At 42.1% G+C, this 22131-nt stretch overlaps 1 protein-coding gene across 1 annotated transcript in view; it reads left to right on the plus strand.

The window, feature by feature from the left end:
• The window catches only part of gripap1 (GRIP1 associated protein 1), a 46177-nt gene extending 25245 nt beyond the window's left edge, over positions 1-20932 (plus strand). The window contains exons 22-29 of the mRNA XM_082519999.1: positions 666-761; positions 3708-3764; positions 4031-4130; positions 7566-7696; positions 10548-10664; positions 11094-11187; positions 14068-14240; positions 18063-20932. Of these exons, the coding sequence (XP_082376125.1) occupies positions 666-761; positions 3708-3764; positions 4031-4130; positions 7566-7696; positions 10548-10664; positions 11094-11187; positions 14068-14240; positions 18063-18143 (849 nt within the window). The 3' untranslated portion in view covers positions 18144-20932. The remainder of the gene's footprint in view (positions 1-665; positions 762-3707; positions 3765-4030; positions 4131-7565; positions 7697-10547; positions 10665-11093; positions 11188-14067; positions 14241-18062) is intronic.
• The last annotated feature ends 1199 nt before the right edge of the window (positions 20933-22131 follow it).

Below are 22131 nucleotides of genomic sequence, written 5' to 3' on the forward strand. Positions count from 1 at the left end.
GCTGTACTTCTTGTAAATTTCTGTATTTGAGAAACTGTTTCCAATCTTCCAAAATAACTAATGCAATTAAATCGAGTATGAAAAACTGTGTCAGTGCCCTTATGTCTAAAACATCTGTGTGCTGCAATGAAGAGGGAACAGCTGGCAGGTCATCAATGGCATATTTTTATTTACAGTAGCATCCTGTAAGAAAGCAAAGAATAAACAAGTTTTCTTACAAAATGAGTTTAAAACCTGCAGTTTAGAGTTTTTATTATTATTTGTGATTTTTTTTAAATAAATAATGTCATACATCTCAGTAAAGTCTCAGAGCTTCTCTCCCACCACGTGGTGAGCTGTTGATAGAGGTGTAAGACGTTACAGGGAATTAACAGACTCTTGTTTTCCTCCAGAATGACATTTCCCCCTCCCTCTGTCAGGTGAGCGGCTACAGCCTGCAGATGTTTTTAATGTAGATTTTAGTCTAATTAATTAGCGGCAGAAGATTAGAAGGGAATTAAAAGCAGTTTCCTTTTTCAAATTAATCTCTGTGTCAGATGGATTAAGAGCATGGGGGCATCGCTGGAGGTGCAAATGTAGCTTGTTTAAATGTTTTTCGCCGCATTTCTCCTCCAGATGTTTGAGCTGCTGAACGAAATCCTGATGTGTCGCTTTGTGTCCTGCAGGAGAAGCAGTCAGAGATGGAGAAACTGAAGCAGCAGCTGGTGGAGGTGGAGAAGCAGAGGGAGGAGCACGGGGACACCATCGGGAAACTCAAACAGGTAATAGCTTTGTATCAGAGCTGATATATCTCGTTCCTCCAGTGTCCAAAGACTGCAAACTTTAATTCAGACCCACTCACACGGTTCTGTCTACGAGACCAAATGTGGTTTAATACGCCGCTGTAAATAGTCCCTTATAGTCCTTTTCCTACTGTTTATAATGATAGAACAGAGAGCAGCTTTTAGGAGCTTTATAAAAATGGAACTACATTTGTGATTTTTCGTTTTTTTTGTAAATAAAGGTTGATGTTTACAGTATGAACCAGCGGGCTGAGACCATACACTGTATGTACAAGATGGACATAAACAGACACAAATACCTGCTGTTTCATATGCAAGTAAAATGCTATGAGAAACAAACATAACAGAAATTAATACTCGTAAATTTAAATTGATTAATTTGTTTTTTAATTTGTCAGAAGCAGGTAGCACGGTGGGATGGTGATTAGCACTGGTCCCTTTGGGTTCTCCAGCTTCCTCTCACAGTCCAAAGACATGCAGTTAGTGGGGTTAGATGAAGTGGTGGTTCTAAACGGCCCATTCAATTAGATTTGAATCGGGGAAATTTTGCCTCAGACAGTCAGAAATATTATAATTCTGATCATGCATCAGTACATTTCCATATTTTTATATTTATAAAAAGAAAGCTGAGACTTGTGAGACTTTATCAAAGGTGTGAGCATCACAGCAGAGGCCTTTGTGTCAAAGTAGCTGAGGATGAAACAGAAAAACATGAAGGAGATTTTCCTGGCCTGAGATTTTATACAAATATTCTGCAGTCGATCAAAAACGGAGGAAAACCATTAATCAACATATGAACGTGACCTGATGCTGCTGAGGTGAAGCAGAGCAAAGTTACAGAGGTTTGATTACAGACACAGCTGAGAGTTTTGCAATTTTGCATAAATGTAAAAAGTTTACATTTGTTCAGCAGCCTGTTGAACGGCAGAAATTAGGTTTTCTTTTTGGAAGTAAGTAAAAGAAAAAAAAACAAACCAGGGGCCGACAGGCTGTAAACAACTTGTGCGTAACAAGCAAGTGAATAATGCAGAAAACAGACTTTTAGACGGGAAACTTCTTGAAGTACTGAGAGAGAGAGAGCTGTGCATGAAGTGTGATTTTATCCTGGTGGAAGCAAAACAGCAAAAGTCAGAGTGAATTCATGACGATGTTTATGTGAAGCGCAGTTTGGATCTTCTTTTGCTGCCGGTTCAGTCAATATTGTTTGGAGAGAGATAAAACCTGCAGCTTTTGAATCTAGAGCAAAAAGGGCGTGAACACAAAGCTCGACCCACCGAAACATCAGAATCAGCGCGCTGTCGGCTTTCAGCCCCGACGTGTCGGTGAGAAAGGCGACATCTCGCTGATTCTGATCGGTCAGCGGGTCGAGCTTTGTGTTTACGTCTTTGTGCAGAATCTGTGTTCCTGCTCTCAGTTACTGTTTTAGCTGTTTGATGGTTGTTTAAATTTTGTGAGGTTTAACCTGAGGGCAAAATAAATGTATATTTAAAAATCGATTCAGGATTTTAATGAATCGATATCACGTTATCCAAGCTAGAATCGATTTTAATCGATAAATCGATAATCAACACCCACCCCTACACAGAAGCTGTCAATCATGAGTCTCTGCCCCGCCCCTCCCCCTTCTTACATACACTTCTTAATAAATGACAAAGAATTTTACAATAAGAAATTAATAATACACAAATACATTTACTTATTTATTTCTAGCCTTTCGAATGCTCTTTAAATCATTGTAACTCCGGTAACCTTTGTGCTACAGACAAAATTCCAAGGTGAGCTTTTCAGGGATCACAACGCACTGCTGTCTGAACACGGGCAGGAAAATCCGTTCTGCCGAGACTTGAGTAGGTACGCTTAACGTTAGCGCTGCTGCTCATCTTTTTTGAGCTAGAGAGAAAATTCAGAATTCTAAAACAAGTCTATCACTGTATGATACTTGGATGATAAAGGGTGAAACACTTCTACAAGAACAAAGCAAAGAACATGATAAAAAGAAACAATAATGAGGAGACACAACGGGATCGAAAACATGGCCACACCAAAGATTCACAAAAGCCTTTTAAAAGAGAAAATTTAAAGACGAGATTTAAAAGAGTATTTTGGTGTGAAGGGGCAGACGGTTCCACAGTTTAGGAGTCCTAATGGAAAAAGCCGATCACCTTTACTAGGATTTCTCCCAGCAGAGCTGAAGTGGTCTGCAGCACTGCAGCAAAGCTTTGAGCAGGTCCTCTGAAAGGTCTTTACATGGTTGATGCAGCGGCCCACGCTAGAGATAAAAGGAGACGGTCCCTTTGAGGCCGAGGTTTTTAACCTTTACAAATGTGTCACTTTGAACCCAGGAACTGTGGACCTGTTTAAAAAGCACCAAAATCTGTTTACTCTTCTCTTTGTTTATTCACCCAGCTTATGTGTTTTAGTGTCTGCCTTTAGCGTCACCCTCCCTTTATGCTGTGTGGAGGTGCGAGCGTCTGTTTAGCTTGGTGTTTGCACGATGCTCTGCAGATCACAGCACAGAATTTGTGGGCCAAAATGTTAAGGAACCAAAATAATTTGCTGAGCAGATTTAAAATCAGCTACAGGCTTGCTTTCATTTTGACATGGTTCTGGCTGGTGTCTGTGTTTTTGCTGGTTTGGGGTTTTTTTCGTGTTTAATAATTTCATCAATCGTGACTGCAGATGAAAATGTCCATTTTAAGCTAGATCTGGCACGTTTACAGTATGGACCCAGGTGTTCATGTTTGGTATTGTGCATTTTTTTTAATAGTATAAAATGCCCTGAAAAAGTCAGAAAATATAATGTCTGACAAACAGAAGCAGTAAATTCTCAGTTCAGGAAATGTTTCTGGCGTTTTTACTTTGGAAATGAACTAGAACGATCAGAGTAACTGACAGTGATGTCTCTGACCTGCTTTCTTTGTTTAGGAGATAAAGGACACTGTGGACGGTCAGAGGATTCTTGAGAAGAAGGGAAGCGCAGCGGTAAGTTTACTGTTTATCTGACTGATGCTGCCAGAGACAAAGAGACGGATGGACTGTGTGAGTGACAGACGCAGACTGATGAACCGATACTGCAAGACGAGAATCTGAATAGCAATGAGAAAGGAAAAATATTTAGCAGAGTAATTTGAGAGCAGTGGTGCATGGAAAATAATAATTAGAAAATAAACCTGTGTGTGTGTGTGTGTGTGTGTGTGTGTGTGTGTGTGTGTGTGTGTGTGTGTGTGTGTGTGTGTGTGTGTGTGTAGCTGAAGGATTTGAAGCGGCAGCTGCAGCTGGAGAGGAAGCGAGCAGACAAACTGCAGGAGAGGCTCCAGGAGATTCTGACCAACAGCAAAACCAGGACAGGTACTGTACGCACCCCGAACTGTGATGCTGTCCTCACGTCTGCATGCCCCTACGTTTAGTTAAATGCTGGTATTGTCTGTTCATTCTTCAGTCCCACTGACGCAACATCAGCTTCAGAGTCTGAAAACCTTTAATCTGTTTCCTCTCATTCGGTGAAATGGTCAATTTTCCCATCAGGATTTACAAAACCAGAAAGAAGCCCCACCTATTTGCTCTGGTAGTTGCTGTTAGCAGGGCAACCAATTAGAGGCTTAAACAGTGTGATGGGGAGGCTGTGGCTCAGGAAGTAGAACAGGTCAGGTTGGTGGTTCTCTCCATGGCTGCTCTGATCTGCGTGCCAAAGATACTGTAGTTGCTGAGTTGCTCCTGATGCATTTGTTGGAGTGTGGAAGTTAAATAGAAAGGCCTTGGATATAGAAAAATGATATGTGAATGTGTGTGTGAATGGGTGAATGAGACATGTTGTATAAAGCTTTGTGCCTAGTATAAATGTGCTGTACAAGAGCCAGTCCACTTGCAACCACGCAAGGGAGAGAGTGCAAGCTCCACACAGAAAGACCGAAGGTGGCTGTGGATTTGAGTCCAGGAGCATCTCGCTGACAGGGAGGTGACCGTGCTAACCACTGTGCTCCTGTGCTGCCTTGTAGTACACTTTAAAAGGAAACTATGGAGCTTGATATGTGCGTACATTTTTTTTTTGTTCATAGCACTGCTGTCTATCGTTACCGATTCTCTTTCATGTGCACATTATGCTCAGAATCGCCCTTTTTCACAGAACAGATGTTAAGTAAGCAGCCCGTAGTTTTAAAAGGTGAGTCTTCTGTGGAGTAACACATGTACATTACATGGAGACTTCAACATTATTGTATGCCTCCAGGCTCAGGATGTTTTGAAAGGAAAAAACTGCCCCCTTGGTGTAAATAAGGTTTTTGATGACGATTTGATAAATTCTAATAATAGCTTTTTAAAAATGAGTCTACGTAGGTTTGTCCTGATTTATGCCTGTAATTGTTAAAAACGTTCCAGTAAAAAAACTAAAAGTCATCACAGAGATGCCTCAGGACACAATGTACAAGATTATGCTGACGTCTGCTGCTGACGAAACATTCACAAACACAGGGTATATGAGAAGCATGAAACATGTTGACACCATACCTGAAGTCATGTCACAGTTATTAGGTGTCGTTTCAGTAACAGTGGTCCAAGCTTTTGCTCGATGATACACTTGTCACAATCATGCCTCCAACCAATGAGCCAAGAGCCTTGTGCTCATGCAGCACAAGTTCATCCATGATCATCAGCATCTGTGCTGGAGGCTGGAGCCCTGGATGGCAATCAGTCGGTGTCTAAAGCAGGCGACCCACTTATCCTGGAAGAGCTGGGCATTTTAAAACCAGTTTCATGTCCTGTAAAACACCTGGTGTGATGTGCTCTGGATGGGAAACTCTGTTCCTCTCTCGAGTAATCTGTAGACATTAGCACTGCATGTTTCTGCAGGTTATCGATTGCTGCACACTTAGAGCTCCATAAAGCTGAACCTGACGGGACTCTGAAACTTAGAAGTAGAGGACGTAAATCCCCGAACAGGATGGTGCTCCCATTTAAATACTCCAGGAAGGAGAGACAGCAGTTTTGGGTGTGTGTGTGTGTGTGTGTGAGGCCAAGATGTGATTGTAACGTGACCAGTCCGATAATAAGCGGCATGCTAGCCCTGCGTCAGGAGGTTCTGGCTCAGTCCGGAACCTCCTGCTTAATATTTAATGGAGCGCTCTGGTTCCCAGAGCTGAGCTGGACACACTGGCGTCTGCTGGCAAAACACAAGCAAATACACACACAACCAAAACACTTCTTGCCCACACCTGCATCAAATGGAATTTTGAAAGTTTTAACTTTTTCCACTTAATATTATTTAAATGTTATTCTTTTATTGCATATTTTCTTATTCTCTGGTGCTTATTTAGCAGACTCTCTGTTGTCACACACAAACACACACACACTCTCAGTTGGAGCGGTGCAGGGTAGTTCTGAGCTTCATGTATAATCTATGAGCAGTGCTGAATGTTTAAAAGCCTCTTCTGCACAAACCTGAGAATCAGACATTTTAAAGTAGCTACTTATCCATCTCTCCCAGTACCTGCCTTATAGGGACGTCCCAGTGCCTTAAAGGGGCAGTTTGTCGTTTTAACAGGACAGCGTGCTGCTTTAAAAGTGACAGTCCACGGTCTTAATGGTAAAGTGGGATGTCTTATAGAGACAGTTCATTGCCTTGGACAATAAAGGGACAGCCTGAAGGGTCGGCCAGTTGCCTTAAAAGGACATCCTTAAAGGAGTGACTTTGTCCTTTAAAGGGACAGTTCTCTCACTGCTGTCTTACTTGGACAACTTGCTGCTTTAAAAACACAGTTTCACTGCCGTAAACAGACAGCTTACTACCTCAAAGCAACAATCACACTCTTACAGGAACAGCCCACATTTAAATGGGCAGCTTACTGCCTTAAAGGGCTGTTTGCATTCCTACAGAAACGGCTTGCTGCTTTAAAAGGATGTCCACATTTTTTTAAAAAGATTGTTTGACAGTCCAGCAGCTTAACAGAGCAGTTTGCTTTCTGAAAGCAATAACAGCCTTTATTGCCATAAATAGGTCTTATATGAACAGGAGGCTTTAAAATGATGTTCATATACTAAAAGGAATAGTCTTGGTCTTTAAATGGACTGTCCACATGCTTAACATGGTGGTCCAGTATCTTACAGGAACACTGTGGTGTTTTTAAAGACAGTTTTCTGCCATAAACGGCAACTTGCCACTTTCAAACAACAGTCTTAAAGGGGCAGTGTACGTTTTAATAGACAACTTACTGCCTTTAAGGGATGTTTGCAATTCTAAAGAGACGGCTTTCTGCTTTCAAAGAACGTATGCTCTCTTAAAAGGTATATTCACCAATCCACTGCTTAAAGGGATCATTTATTGCCATAAATAGACCTTATGTTACTGCTGTGCTTTGAACAGTGTCCTGCTTTAAGCACACTGAAGAAGAAAAGAATCAAGATGTTGCAATGCTCCAGTCCATGTCCAGACCTCAGCCGGATTATAATGCTCTGTCAGGACCTTAAGACAGTTGTGCGAACATGAACGCCCACAAACCTCAATGAACTGAAGCAAGGTTGAGTGGGCCAAAATTCTTCCCCAGTGATGTGAGAGACTGATGAAGTCATATAGATGCTGCTAAAAGTGTTTCTACGAGCTACTGAAACATGGAGTGTTCTTAATTTCTCACAGGACTGAACAGACTCAAAGTAAAAGGCTACGTATTAAAGGCAGTTGAAGTAAAAGTCTTTGTCAAACAGCTGGGGGATTTAGGGTTTGTCTGGGGTGGACTGCAGCTTTAAAGAGGTGAATATGTCCTGATGCTTAGAGTGAAATTGTTGTTCTTTCAGGTTTGGAGGAGCTAGTTCTGTCAGAGATCAACAGTCCCAGTCGAACTCAGCAGACCGGAGACTCGTCCTCCGTGTCCTCCTTCTCCTACAAAGACATGATGAAGGAGTCTCAGTCGACCAATCAGAATAAGGTGGGTGGAGCTCCTCGCCACCTTAAACACAGAGCTTGATGTCTGTGACACTTCAGGCTTTGGTGTGGACATTATCCCAGCCAGCACACTCAGCTCCAACTTACAGAGCAGGCAGTGTTTTTCAGTTTGCCTGATCATGGTGCGTTTGAATGGCTGCCATGCACTCATCTGTTCTCTCTGTTGACTGGTGTTTGGACCTCGTCTGGTTCAATATCTCACGTTATTATTTATTTATTTTTCATTGTACTGATGGTGGTTTATGGCTGAAATGTGATCAACATCATGAATCTCAAAATCCAAACACAAACATGAACATCTGAGAATATGTCCTGTCAGCCTGGAGTCAGCAGCTGCTTAAGCCAGAATGGCGTTCTGGCTGAACGCCTGAAAATGCTGAAAACGTTCCATCAGTACTTCATACATGACCAGCAACAGCAGCTGGATCGTCTTCAGGATGTGGAGATTCCGGCCGGCTCTGGATTCAGCCGTGAGCGAGATCACAGATCGACTGATTGAGGAAACAGTGAAAGGAAAATTTTCTGATGGGCCTTTTAATGCTCCAGCTGCAGTTTGCTGATGTTACTTTGTGACAGATTTACGCATCATTAAAGGCTTTACTGGATACGACTTCTCTGCTGTTCAGCTACTGGAGCACACATTGAGTGCTTACACAAAACCTCAGGCAAGTTGAAGAAATCTCAATTTCAGATGAAGGTTTAATTGAAGTGCTACTTTGTGTCTGCAGCTACAAACTAATGCTGTTGGAAGGACACATTGTTTTCATAGCAACAGCTATAAAAGGTTAACATCTGAGGGTTTTTTTTTTAACCTTCGACAATAATAAACTGAGTAAAATGTGTGATTAAAATATGTTCACATTCAAGGCCATCTTCTTGTTCACCTCTGGACCATTTCCTGCAAAGACCCAGGTTCAACTCAAAGTTCAGTTAATGTGATGTAAAATTTCAGCCATGCTGGAAGCTGTGTGAATATGCCCAAGAGTAGGATTTTAAACAGGTTTTTATGGAGCTGCTCTCAGAACCTTCTGATAACTTTTGCCTTTTTGTTTGAATACTTCAGGCTTTAGGAAAGTGAAGCAGAAAATTAATTTGGCAGAATAATGGAGAATAGCTCTGACCGGCTGTGCGCTTTCATCACATTAAAATGTAAACAGTGGTATTTATTAAAGCTGTGTTAAAACTAAATGTAAGAAAAAGTCACAGTTTGAAACCTCGACAGATAAAAACTGTCATGTTAAAAGTGGATTAATTAGTGTTTTTAGTGTATTCAGTGAAAGCTAAACAAGCTTCTGCTCCTGACCTCTTAGCTCTGTGTCAGGTCAAATCACGACCTCTGACCTCCAGGTTGTATTGAAAGACAGATTTAACTGTAACATCCCGTCATCCTCTCTTTTGTTCTTTTATTACGTTTTACAACTGATTTATCTTTAAAGTTCCTGGTGCCATATTTATCTCTGTCAGTGTGTGTGTGTGTGTGTGTGTGTGTGTGTGTGTGTGTGTGTGTTTCTATTGATAGAAACACTGTAAATAGAGCTGACAGACTCTCTGTATGTCGATGAGTGTTTCTGTCAAAACATGACACTGCAGAGTCCTCCATCACTTCAGTTTACTGTGGTGATGCGGTTGTTATTAGCAACAGCATCACATGAGAGAAAAGAGGGTTTGATGATGTCCTGCTGCTGCAACGTTTCCCATCAGACACCTCTGTGATGATTAAAGCCTCAGCGTGCTTCAAAGGTCCCGTTTTGGTCCACACTTTAAATTTTAATGAGAAACTACAAACTGAATGCTTTTGTGTGCATTCAGACATATAGATCTCAGTGGGCTGATGATGATGACTTTTTTCGCTTGTTTCCATCCGACTTTAAAGTTCGGCTCAGCAGAGTTTAACACGCGAGACTACAAAGTCTGCTTATTATCTTGAACCCAAACTGTGATAGCAGCTGCTGTACCGAAGTGTAAAAGCAGAACAGACTGTGGCAGCAGTTTGATCCTCTCGCACACAACTGAGGTAATGTTCATGTTAGCAAGCCTGTGAAAGGCAGCAAAAGCTTCTGGCACAACTTCACCTGCTTCCAAGATGCATAGAGAGGATGAAACGATTCACAATGCAGGAACTCCAGGAACACTTAAGAGAAGAGGAACAACTTTATTGATTGACCAACGTGTAAATCTGCTAATAAGCTCTCTTATCAAATAGCTCACATGCCTCCATAATGGAAGAGGAGAAGTTCTGTCTTAGAAACCTTTTCTCAGGTGGAAATACGACACTCTCACAGTTGCATTTGAGAGTCTCCTCATGTGGCACCATAAGTTTTTTTTTTTTTTTAAGACGTCTGTAGTTTGGCTTCACTGTCCTGCCATTAGCACCTGACTGTACCAGCAGGAAGCTGCACATCAGACACTGTAACCTCTGAGATACAGCGAATGATCAGCTTTTGAGTTTGATTAAACACAGAAAAAGCAGTTACAGCGACGAGTCTATTACCAAACATTATTGTGTCTGTTTTCCTGATGATTCTGGCCAGTGTGTTTAACCCAACTTAAAAGAGTGGTTATAAAAGTGTTGTTATTTCAGTCCTGGCGTTCCACACATGTGCAGTACATCAGACACAGCTTCAGTACTTTTTCTTTACAAATAAACTGTTAACGATAAGGCAGCCTCAACCTCATCCGATTCTTTAGGACTCTTCCCTGTGACGTGTCCAATAATGTGACGAATTCCCTCTTGGTTGCATAATGAGCTTCTGGGTTTGAATGAGCTCTGAAGTGCTATAAAGCAAGGCAGCAGAGCTTTCACATTAACTGAAGCCTCTGTGTGTGTCTGTCAGTCCGGAGGAGGCAGCCCTCAGTCTCAGCGCCCCGCCGAATTATCCGATGATGAGGTCGGAGAGCTGTTCCAGCGGCTCGCTGAGGTTCAGCAGGAGAAATGGATGCTGGAGGAGAAGGTGAGGAGTCTTTGGCTAAACCAGAAAGCAAACTATATGTCCTGTTCCTGAAGTCCTAAGCACATGACACAGGAGTGGAAAACTAACAGAGAAAGCAGAACATTCTCCACGTCCTGATTTAACGCCTCACTTGTGCCTTTTAGAGGCTTTAATGCTTCTCTTTGTTATTCGAGTCAACAGTAAAACGTCTGTCCTGTTTTTAGATGCAGGTTTGTATTTTTAGATGCATTATTAATGTCTGTTTAATATTTAGGTAGTTTGTATAGTAGCACTGTGAGGCCAGTGGATAATTCAGCAGAACTTTATTAATCACTTAAATATTAATAAGTTGTTTCAGGTTTAATGATGCTAAAGAAAGGACTTAGTTTGTTGTTACATAAACACATTGTGACATCAGTGAATACTAATTGTGTTTTTTGTCTGTTTCAGGTGAAACATCTGGAGGTGAGCTGTTCATCGATGGCTGAAGACATCTGCAGAAAGAGCGCCATCATAGAGACGTACGTGATGGACAGCCGCAGAGGTGAGAAATCGTTTCATCTCCTCACAGAAACATCTGGAACTTAACTGTAGTTAGTTATGGAGCATCTGTGATTCAGTTTTTGTTTCAACCACAGACCAGGAACATTTCTTTTAGCAAAAAAGGCAAAGACATGTCAAAGTTGGCGTCATGAACGTGTGTGCAGGCAGGAGTGGTCAGAAAGTGGAGATGTGGTGTCGAGTCCCAATTCATGGGAAACAGCCATGAATGTCATGTCAGGACTGCTGTGGACATCCACTCTGTGACTCAGTGACTCAGCATTATTAATAATAGTTAGCTCCTGACCTAGCTAGCTACATTTCAGCTTTTTTCTTCTGTGGAGCCGTGCTCGATGCTCACAGGTGTGAGGTGTGGTGATTTTGGGTCTGTATATTGTCACTGAGAGCTGAGCGTTAACATGGTCATCTCATCTTTAACTGTGAGTCACGAAAAGCTACTTTAGTTGAGCCTAAGACTAAAAACATGGAGCTGGAAATGGATATGATATCTATCGATACTCTGTTTGCTGCTACAGTTTTGTAAACACCGGAGCTGGAAATGCTGTCCTCACAAACTTTATGACATCACCATTGCTAAACGACTCCGGGCTCTTTTTCTGCTTTATGATCTGTAAAGTAAGCACCAGGTAGGAGTGTGATGTAGTTCAAAGAAAAAAAGAAAAAGATTTTCTTTAAAATGCTGATTATCTTCATTTTTAGTGTTTTGGAACATTTAACAGACCGAGGTACAAAACGGTTATTTAATATGTCTTTGAAATAATCCTCGTCTCAGTGGTAAAACTGAGAGAAGAGTCGCTGGTGCAAAGTGCTAATCCAAACTCTGAGGTACTTAAAGTGCGTCAGTCAGCAGAAAGTTAGCCAGCTCAGCACATCGTTTATCTGACAGTGACACTTAATTAGAACCACTTTAATCTGCCGCTTCACTTACCTGCGCTCAGGTTTACATGGACTCTTTGTGTTTGGAGAAAACAGGAACAAGCGGTGGAAAAAACAGGCGTGCTTAACACTTTCATGTGCCGCTCGTGCCGAGCCGTTTCCACTGCAACACGACGGAGAGAAGTTCGTGCTGGACGGATGTCAGGACGGAGAAACTCGTTGGTCTGAGTGATTTTCACTTTCCCACGTCTCTGTAAATACATTTGTACGTCTCTGATGTTTCACCGCTGCTATATTTATCCGCTCGTCCGTCTTCAAAAGGTGACGCTGCCGTGTGTGAAGTGTTTTTAATAACTTGTTCAGCTATCAGCAGACTTATTTTTCAATTAAGTATCGTCCTCCTCGTCTGGCTGAAGTTATGTTCAAGGTCATCATTCCTGGCCTCACATACACTTTGTTTGGTCACACCTGGACCATTTGCCAGATTTTGACTCACCTGAGGAGCACCAGTGTTCACCGCACAGGTGTAAGAGGTGCAGAGGTCCACTTCAAGCGACTGATTTCAGCTTGTGTTGTAATAAATGTGGCTCTTTAGAATGAATTAGAAAGTTGGTCGCTGCTGCAGAAGGATATGATAGATATTGTGTGCCTTATTTTTGTGGCTTTGATTTCTGTGGTAAAAAAATCAAATTAAAGCCGTAAAATAGAACAATCTGAACAATCGTGCAGTCTGAGTGTGAACTGCAGATGGACTGAAACGTGGCAGGTTTGGATTTTAAACAGAAGTAAACAAAAAGCAGCTTCTCATGTTAATCCTCTCGCTCCCCTCAGTGTAAAACTCTTTGAACGACTCTGTGGGAAATGTGCTGTATAAATAGTTACCTTTCCTCCATCCCTCCCCCCCTCGTCCCGCTGCCTCACGCTGTCCTTTCTCTCCTGCTGTTTTCAATTTCATGTTTGACTGCTTCAGCCCTCCTCTGTCTCTCCATTCCACTCCCATTAACGCAGTAATGATGGTAAATCTAATGGGCAGTAAAACTGAGAGCGGAGCTGCTTCTCTAAAGGCTGGACTGTCTGTGTGTGTGTGAATATTTCAAACTGCACTCGTTAGAAAAGCACTCGCACACACAGTTATATGCTTTACATTCAGTGTTCATTTACATTTGTTTAAAACTTGTCTTGAAAAGCTGACTGAGCGCGCTGCAGTCCGTTTAACCAGCTGCAGAGTTTCCAGCATGATACTAGGAGCAGTTGAGTGGGCGGTGCCTTGCTTGAGGGCTTCTCGGCAGCTCCTGGCGAGATGATGACTCACTGATATTGTGATCGCCAGAATCTGGGTGAAACAGCTTTGGAGGGATGACAGAGTCACCCCAGTAAACCGTATAAACGATTTATTGTGATGATAGGAAACACATCGAATAGATGAGCTGCCGATGATTGATGACGGGGTTAGCTGACTCGGCTACCAAAAACGAAATGTTCAAAGCCACCTGTAACTACCCAGAGTGTCCTGCACCACAGACCTCGTAGATAATGTCCATGATCTGTGTTGCAAACTAGCAGCGTGGGAAGATTTTTGATGTAGAACATAAATGGCTGTGTGTCTGCTGTGCTCGAGTAAATACAGACGTAACTATTCAAGCGGTGTGTAACCAAGCAGGTGAGCCTGCTGGTACTATTAGCACTGCTAATGTTAGCCACGCTGTGTTTTCTTACCGTTAGAGTCAGTTTTTAATGTCTGTTTCCATGATTGGTGGCGAGCTTCACCTCTGTGTTTTTGTGTGCAACGTTTGGTTAGAAATAAAGGAAAACACCAAAACAAACAAACCTCCTGTTTCCACTCCTCACCCTCCTCTTCATCTCCTTGTTCTTATCTCCTTATTTCCCTGTTGTGACTGCTTCTGGTGTTTTCTTCGGGCCGTTTGACCAGCATGTTTCTTTTAAAACGAATCTCTGTTGAATCTCGCGTCTTTGCTTTTCTGCTCAGATGTGTCGGGGAGCACAGTCGGAGGTCACGGAGGCTCTCAGGGAGACCGGGGAGGTCTGGGTTCGGTCCTAAGAGAGCTGGTGAAACCAGGAGACGAGAATCTGAGGGAGATGAACAAGAAGCTGCAGCACATGTTGGAGGAGCAGCTCACCAAGAACATGCACCTGCAGAAGGTAACGGTCCACACCAACATGCTACATGGACAGTTTCCACGGGGTGAGGGTTTAGTTCTATAAAATATCCTTTAAATTACCGATTCAAACACACACAGGGTGGATGATTTTCATCTTCACCGACTTGACTGTTTAGACCAATAACAGCAGAAAGAACAGCCTGGAAGTTTCACAGGTGGCTAAACAATGTTTTTTCAGATTGGCTGAGACTGATTGAAGTGTTTCCACAGGTCTTATTATTAATTTTTAATCTGCTAATCCATCAGTTTGCTGCATTCATCTTTGTCCAGGAAATCTTCATTGATCTCATTACTGAGAATGATTAATTAATACAGCTGAAAGAAATCTGATAGAAACATCAATAAACACTTAATAAAAGACTGAAGATGAAACACGCAAACAATGTATGTACAGTTTCATTAAGGTAATGTACACACACGGAGACCATCAGCCTTGTGGGTTTCTTTATGTGGTCACTCCACCCTTTTCCAGCTAAGAACCATCAGCTCAGACTTGGAGTTGATGGTTCTCATCCAAACCACTTTGCCCCAGTGCGAGGTCATCGCCAAAACAGCGAATGTCCATGGTCTACCACTCGCTTTTATCTCACACAAACAATTACACACACGCAGTAACAGCAAGTGTAGCAATCTGTGCTGTGCATACGGGCGCTTTGATGAAAATCTAACAGCACGCCACGTCAACGCAACTGCTGTGATTGGCCTGTTCCGTAACATTGATTCCTCCTATGCTTTTTCCTCATATAGCATTTCACCGCAGGTTTGAATGAATCACTGAGAGAATATCAATCATTGTCTCAGCATAAGGAATAATCATCGCTCTTTCAAGTGTCAGATCTTCCTAGAGGGAGATCGTTGAAAGCATCAGGCGTGAGGTAAAGTCCAAAGATGTGGAAACACTTCAGGGACAAACACGTTTGACTTTGAAAAAGAAACAAAAAACACACTACAAGAAAAAATGGGGGGAAAAGTCCTGACATATTATTTTTTTCTATCGTGGCTGGAACACACACACACACACACACACACACACACACACACACACACACACACACACACACACACACACACGGCGAAGGTGAAGTTGTACAAAGATTCGCTCAGAAGTCTAAATCAGCCATAAATGGGGATGTTCATGGTTTTTGAATAAAAATAAAATAGCTTACAAAGCTTAACCTTACGCAAAAACAAGTTTGTCATAAAATATAAAAAAAATTTACGTTTTTACGGACATCTGTCCGATCTGTCTTGTGCATGTAGTGTACCACTACCACCACAAGGTGGCTGTAATCTATCTGCCAGCTGTTTGCCAGCTTACAGTTCCGACAAAAACGGAGGAAGCAGATGTTGTGTGTTGGATTAGAAACGAGAGCACAAACAGGAGAAAGATGCACAGCCAAGGACGACTTCAAAAAGTAATCGAAAAATTCGGCCAGGCGAAGCCCAACCCCCCCATAAGTCTGCTGCATCTAAGATCAGTTTTTAGAGAGCGAGTTGGTTTAGGGCAGAGCTTCCCAAAGTGTGGGGCCCGCCCCCTAGAGGGGGCGCAGAGCCATTGCAAGGGGGGCGTGGCATGAAAAGGGGAAAAAAAACAAAAACGCTTGGACACTGCTAGCGTAATGGACAGGTTTTTGACGGGGCTCCACACGAACGCAAAGCAGGAGATGAAGCATCGCTGAATATGTTTCCAAACCAGCTTCCTTCCAAGACAAAGACTAGAAAATATGGTGAAGCATCTTCCCTTTGGTTTCACCTGCACAAGTGCCAAAGTAGGTCTCCCTGCAGAATTGGTTTTCCCTTCATCGGGAGCAGCGCTGGGCTCTTCAAATCACGGACAAACAGGATCCCACATTCTTGGCTTTTAGTTCACAAACACTTGTTGTAATGACTAACTGCTCCGGACTAGGGATGGGTATCGTTTAGGTTTTATCCGATACCGGTGCCAAACCGGTACTTTTGAAACGGTGCCGGTGCTCAAACGGTGCTCAAACCGGTGCTTAAAGAATGGAGAACACAAAATTGGTCCAAAAACCTCTCATGTTCAGCTGTTTTTTGTAAAAAGATAACAATGTTAGCCTTTTCTGCAGCTATGGGGCATATATGGTATCACTCTTGGCTGGAAGCTTAAACAATGGAAAAAACACAAACTTTGTCCTAAACCTCTCATGTTTAACTGTTTTCCACTTTTTCTTTGGTCATTTTAGCCTTTTTGGCCAGGGTGAAGGGAGTATCTGCCATCAAACAAGAAGACAGACGCATGTAGCTATGATGATGTTTGCTAGTTCACCTTACATGCATTAATGTAATAACGTGGTTAGCCTACTCAACGTAAATTACACACGAACATTAAGCTACTCACGCAGAGAAGAACGGCTGCTGCTGCATCATCATCCTCATCATTTCTGCTACACTGGCAGGGCTAGGGGCCAGGACTCTCCTCTTCGGGCACCGGTACCCATCCCCACTCCTGACAGTTTAGAGATGTTTGCTCTTTATACAGTAAAGTTACAGCGGGATACAAATAACATCAGGCTGATCCTGCCGTAATTTGTTCCCCCGGTTCAAATCACAGACAAACAGGATCCCACAGCTGTTTGTTTTTGAACCCATTTTGCACAGAGAGGCATTTTTTGATTTGATAGTAATGCTGAATAATATTACACAGGAAAAAAACAACTACACGCAAAATAATCACACCGTGACACCTCTGCCTTTGTAAATGGAGGGACAGTAACTGTGTGTGTATGTAAGCCTGTAAAACCTGCAGACAGTCAGATTAACAGTATTTTGTCTCTATCTGCTATTCATCTCATGTAAACAATAACGTGGCCACAGCATGACGTGAAAAAAGGGTCATACCTTTGACGCTGCGTGACGAACTCTGTATTCCTCGTCCACACATAAACGGAAAAAAGGAGTTTTAAAAAAATCTCCGTTTTCGGTGATTCGAAACGCCGTTTACGTGGACGAAACGGCTGCGTTTTCAAAAATACCCGTGTAGGTGCGGACGCAGCGTAAAAGAGTCAGTAGATTATTTTCGTACTACCTGCAGATTACTTGTATTTGCTTAATTGTTTAGTAAATGTTTGAGGTGTGAAATAAACCGCAATGGAGCAAAATATGGGCGTGTGTGGTTGGAGGACGTGTTTTGTTTTTTTCTTGGGGGGGGGGGGGGCATTTTTCTTGTAAAACAAAGAGGGGCCTAGCGAAAGAAAAGTTTGGGAACCACTGGTTTAGGGGGAGAAATTCAAAGAATTGACTTTAAATGTCCCATTTGTCAACATTTTATTTTGAAAAATCGTTTTCTGCTGACCAGTGCAGCCACATCCCATTCAAAATAAAATGGCTACATATCTGATCAATCAGCTGAGAGAAAATTCAGTTTTCAGAGCCTTCAAGCACAGATCAGTGGCTTTAATCATGGAACAACCTTTTTCCATGAAATGTGTCTTATTAAGTACTTGTGTTTTTCACACTGAGCGTACTGCAGCTGTTAGTAACAGATGTTGTAAATTACAAAATGATGTTTTACTTGAGGCACTTGCTTGAAATCATTTCAATTACTGAGTTTACAAATTTATAGCTTATAGGTTTGTAATAATTCACTTTTGTGATACAGACTATAGTCTGGGCTCTGCTGTTATTTTCTTTTAGCTGCAGATGAATTAAATGATAAAAGATTACATCGTATCTCCTGGTCTTCATGTTCAGAGTAAGATTTTATCCAAAAACGGGTGCTGCTGTTTCAGAGATGGGCTGTAAAGCTGTTGATATATAAACATTTTCTTTCTGTTTTCTGCAGGACCTGGAGCTGTTGTCCCAGGAATTAGTTCGTCTCAGTAAAGAGAGCAGTCCCGGTAGCAGTGCTGCTGGGTCAGGATGAGGCTATCACCTGGATTAATCCATGCAGTCACTTCCATCTCACCACTACCATTCACCTCAGCTGGAAGGTGTCAGCCAGACTCAGGCTAACACCTGGAACCAAGTTTTCTTCCTTACCCCATCTCTGCGCTAAGACCTGCTGTAGGCTCTGACTACTGCCTGAAGCTGTTATGTTTTCACCATTTCAGCCTGGGTTGTGACTAAATGCTGAAATAATGTCCATGTCATGCTTTTCAGCCTGGAGGAAGCAGTACTTTTTAAAGGCGTAGAAGAAGACACTGAATGGAAACACTGAGGATATTAAAAGCTGGCCTCAACTCATGTACGTCTATGTTGAATGTACTGTCATTAGAGCGCACTGCTCAGTTTGCTCTGAGTCCTGGCTACGACCTGCAGTGGTCACATTATAACAGACTCGTGCTTTCTGTTGTCTGTAAATCTTTGCTTTCACTGGTTTCTACTTTATGTCTTAACACTCTGTCTGTCTGTCAGGGCCTGGCTATATCCTGAAGGACGCTTATCCTAAATGACTGACATTGGTTCCTGTATGCAGTAACTCTGTTGTGATCTGATTATGTCCCGTCTGCTAACGAATCGCACATTACTGAGTATGTGGGCTATGTCTATGCTGTCAGCTGACCTTTTTGATCTTCTTAGGGAACCAAATGTAAGATTTTTATGAGGTCATCATGACACCTGAGTACCCCCCCCCCCCCACCCCCCCCAAATTAAAAGATGCAGTATTTGCATATTTTATTCTGAAAGTTCAGTTCGCCACTGCCTTGTCTTTCCTGCCTGCATGGTGGTCAGGTCTCTGTTGTGGTGTCCTCTATGTCGTTCAAACTCTCGTCCAGATGTGTTCACTTCTGACTTTTATATCAGTGGCTACGACCATCTAACCACCAACAGACCTCCAGAGCAGACCGTAGACTCTGAGGTGAATGACGTCAAAGACACCACAGAAACTAGGCCAGGAAAGTAGTACGAGGCTAGCTGTTTGTCAGCAACTGAGCTTTCAAAATAAAATACTTACTTTGGACTTTTTAAGCAGTTTCAACCAGAGAATGAGCGATAATCCACCAGCTGTTGCAGCTTTAATCACCTTTTCTTTGGTGAAACTCAAGTTTTACACGTTATAGTGAAACTGTGATGACACTAAAAAAAAAAACACTTCTTATTAAGTGTTTTTCTAAAAGAACTTCATTCCATAGGAAAGCTTGTTTGCTTTAACAGATTTAACATAACCACCAGAAAAAATAAATGCCTGTACCTTAAAGACTACCTACAAATGTTCACGTTAAACTTCCTGTTAATCTGTCAGCTGGTGTCACACGTTAACTGATTGTGTCCTTAGATTAATTAAGAGTTGCTTTATCTGTCTGTGTTGGGCTGTGGCTACGTCCAGGAGTTCACAGTGTGAAATGTCTTAGGCGTCACAGGTTCTCTGTGCAGCTATTTTGCGTCCCGGCCTTTATTTATTGCTTTTTATACACTTTAGGATGCAAAATGGTCTCCCGTGTGTTTCAGCGCCTGCCACCAGAACAGTCATTAAAATTCATCAGGGATGGCAAAGGGATCCAGGCTTAGACTATTAGCTGGATTTTCAGACACAGTTTCTTTTGTCGAACCTAGTGTGACCGTGTTTCTGTGTTTCGATGGCTTTTATTCAAAATAACATCTCCGAGAAATAAAAACTGAAACGCTAAAATATTAAAACAGCAGATTTTGTGATTATGTTTCCCTTTGTTTTAGTCGGGTTACTCTGGATAAAACCTGGTTTAAAAACATCATTGATGACAAACAGCAATCAGTAATAGCTGGACAAAATCTGCACAGCTTTAATTAGCGTGACGCAGCCTGGGATCCACAATGGTTCAACAAAAGCTAAATGACTGCCTTGGTGTGGTCTGTGTCTATATCCTGGATGAAAAGAGCTCTAACATTTCTTGCACTATTATCAGTTTGTGAATAATTCCCTCTTTACCGGAGTCACCAAATGGCACACAACAAAGACAGTTTTCAGGGTTTTTTTTGCTTTTCTGCAGGGTGGGTCTATTTCCTGCTCTATAATGTTCACTGACTTTGACTGTATCGTTGCATTTATTTCTGTTTCGTGAAATCTGACAGGAAGTGACAGACACTTCCCTTTTGCTTTGCCTTTGTTTCTTCTGGACTCTGGCCCTGGGCCCTGACTATGCCCTGGATTATACTCTGCCCCAGGCTAGCTCCATCTAACTGGGCTGTGATTATATCCTGGACATTATGCTTGTAACAGATTTTGTGTTTTATGTTATAACTGCCTGTATATCACTGCTTTTTTTTGTTTTTTTTGGGTACACTGCAGCACATATCCAGCACCGTCTGATGTAAGGAGTTTAAAATGTCAACATGTGGGAGGAAAACTTGAGCTGTTTCTGGTGCAGCTTTAAGGATTTTCAAATCTTAAGCTCAAGGGTGTTTAAACCAAACGTTAAGCAACTGAAAATTCCCCCAAAATGATCACTTAGCAGTTGAGCTGCACCACAATCAGATCTTTTTTTTTTTTTTCCACTTTTGCTTCAAAGATGGCACTAACCTGATCCACTGGGATTGGTCTATGTGCTGGACAGGGACTCGGCTGGAGCTTTTTGTTTGCAATGTTTAAATCTGTACATAAACGCTGCGATATGACTTCTAACTGTATGAAAAATCAACTGATCTATTTATGAAGCTGATAATGATCATGACGCTAATTATTGTAACTATGATGAAATGTGATTTAAAAAAAAAAATACTGTCTGAACATGATGATCACGTGTTCGGGTTTTTTCGGCTCAATTTTTCCAACATTTTACTGCCTTTAAATCAAAGCCTGATTTTGGGGATCTGAACGCAGAATTCTCCTTCATGCCGTCAAATATGCAGGACGAATGGTGGTGCTGATTAGGCCTGGACATTTTATCAGATTTTAGTTTCAGTTACGACTTTGCCTGCCAATGAATATGAAAGCGGATCTTATCAGGCGCGCCCCATTTCTAACAGGGCTCAGTGGTGGCATTTGATAAAGCAGCTCAAAAAGAAACCAAAGGCTTATTTCTCTTTAGTTTCAGCTCTTTGTGTCAGTCCAGACTAAACCTTTCTAATATTATTAAATTCATCCAGTGTTGAGAAGTCCTACCAGACTGAAGTTTAAAGACTGTACAACAGCACAAAAACTCTCTGTGGGGTCATCGAGGGGTCACCAGCTGTTACCACCTAAAAGTGAGATGTTGCAAACAGTAAACATTGTAAAATATTGTAGGTTAATCTGTGGAGGATGATCTGGTTGCCTGCAGCCGTCTGTTTCTCAGTTGTTTTTGCCCGTCTGCGAGACAAAGGTTGGTTGTTGGCTGCAGCTCGCTGTGCTGGATTGGTATCTGTCTCACAGACATCGGGCGGCTCAGGTGGTCGACCAGGTCGTTTACCAAACTTCAATCAGAAGGGAGTGGACGGATCCCGTCCTCCTGTGCATGTGTCAAAGTATCCTTGTGCAAGATGCTGAATCTCAATTTGCCCCTGATATACATCGGAGTGTGTGTGTGTGTGTGTGTGTGTGTGTGTGTGACGAAAGACTGGTTCGTTTACCATGATCATCACCCCCAGTACAACCCTGTCTCCCCTGTTACCCCAGACTTTATATTTTATCTGTTTGCCTTTTGAAATAATTTTTAAATTCAATGAAATCCATATATTTTTAAAGTTTAAAGTGCCCGACGCTTGTTATGAATAATATGAATCATCATGTTGAATAAAATCCTAATTTTGGAGTCTCCCATAATTTAGCAGCAGTGTCTGACCAGTTTGGGAGGCCCTGAAATTAAGATAAATGGACAGAAAAATAAGAAACAGAGGAGTGAAGAGGAGAAAGGGAGCAGTCGGGCTTTGAAGGACGCTGTAGGAAATCACACACAGGTGTTTTTCAGAGTTTTAGTTCTTAAACATTTCTGCTACTTTAATCAGTGGCATGGCAT

This window comes from Aulonocara stuartgranti (assembly GCF_965226115.1).
Source record: "Aulonocara stuartgranti genome assembly, chromosome: 20".
Lineage (NCBI taxonomy): Eukaryota > Metazoa > Chordata > Actinopteri > Cichliformes > Cichlidae > Aulonocara > Aulonocara stuartgranti.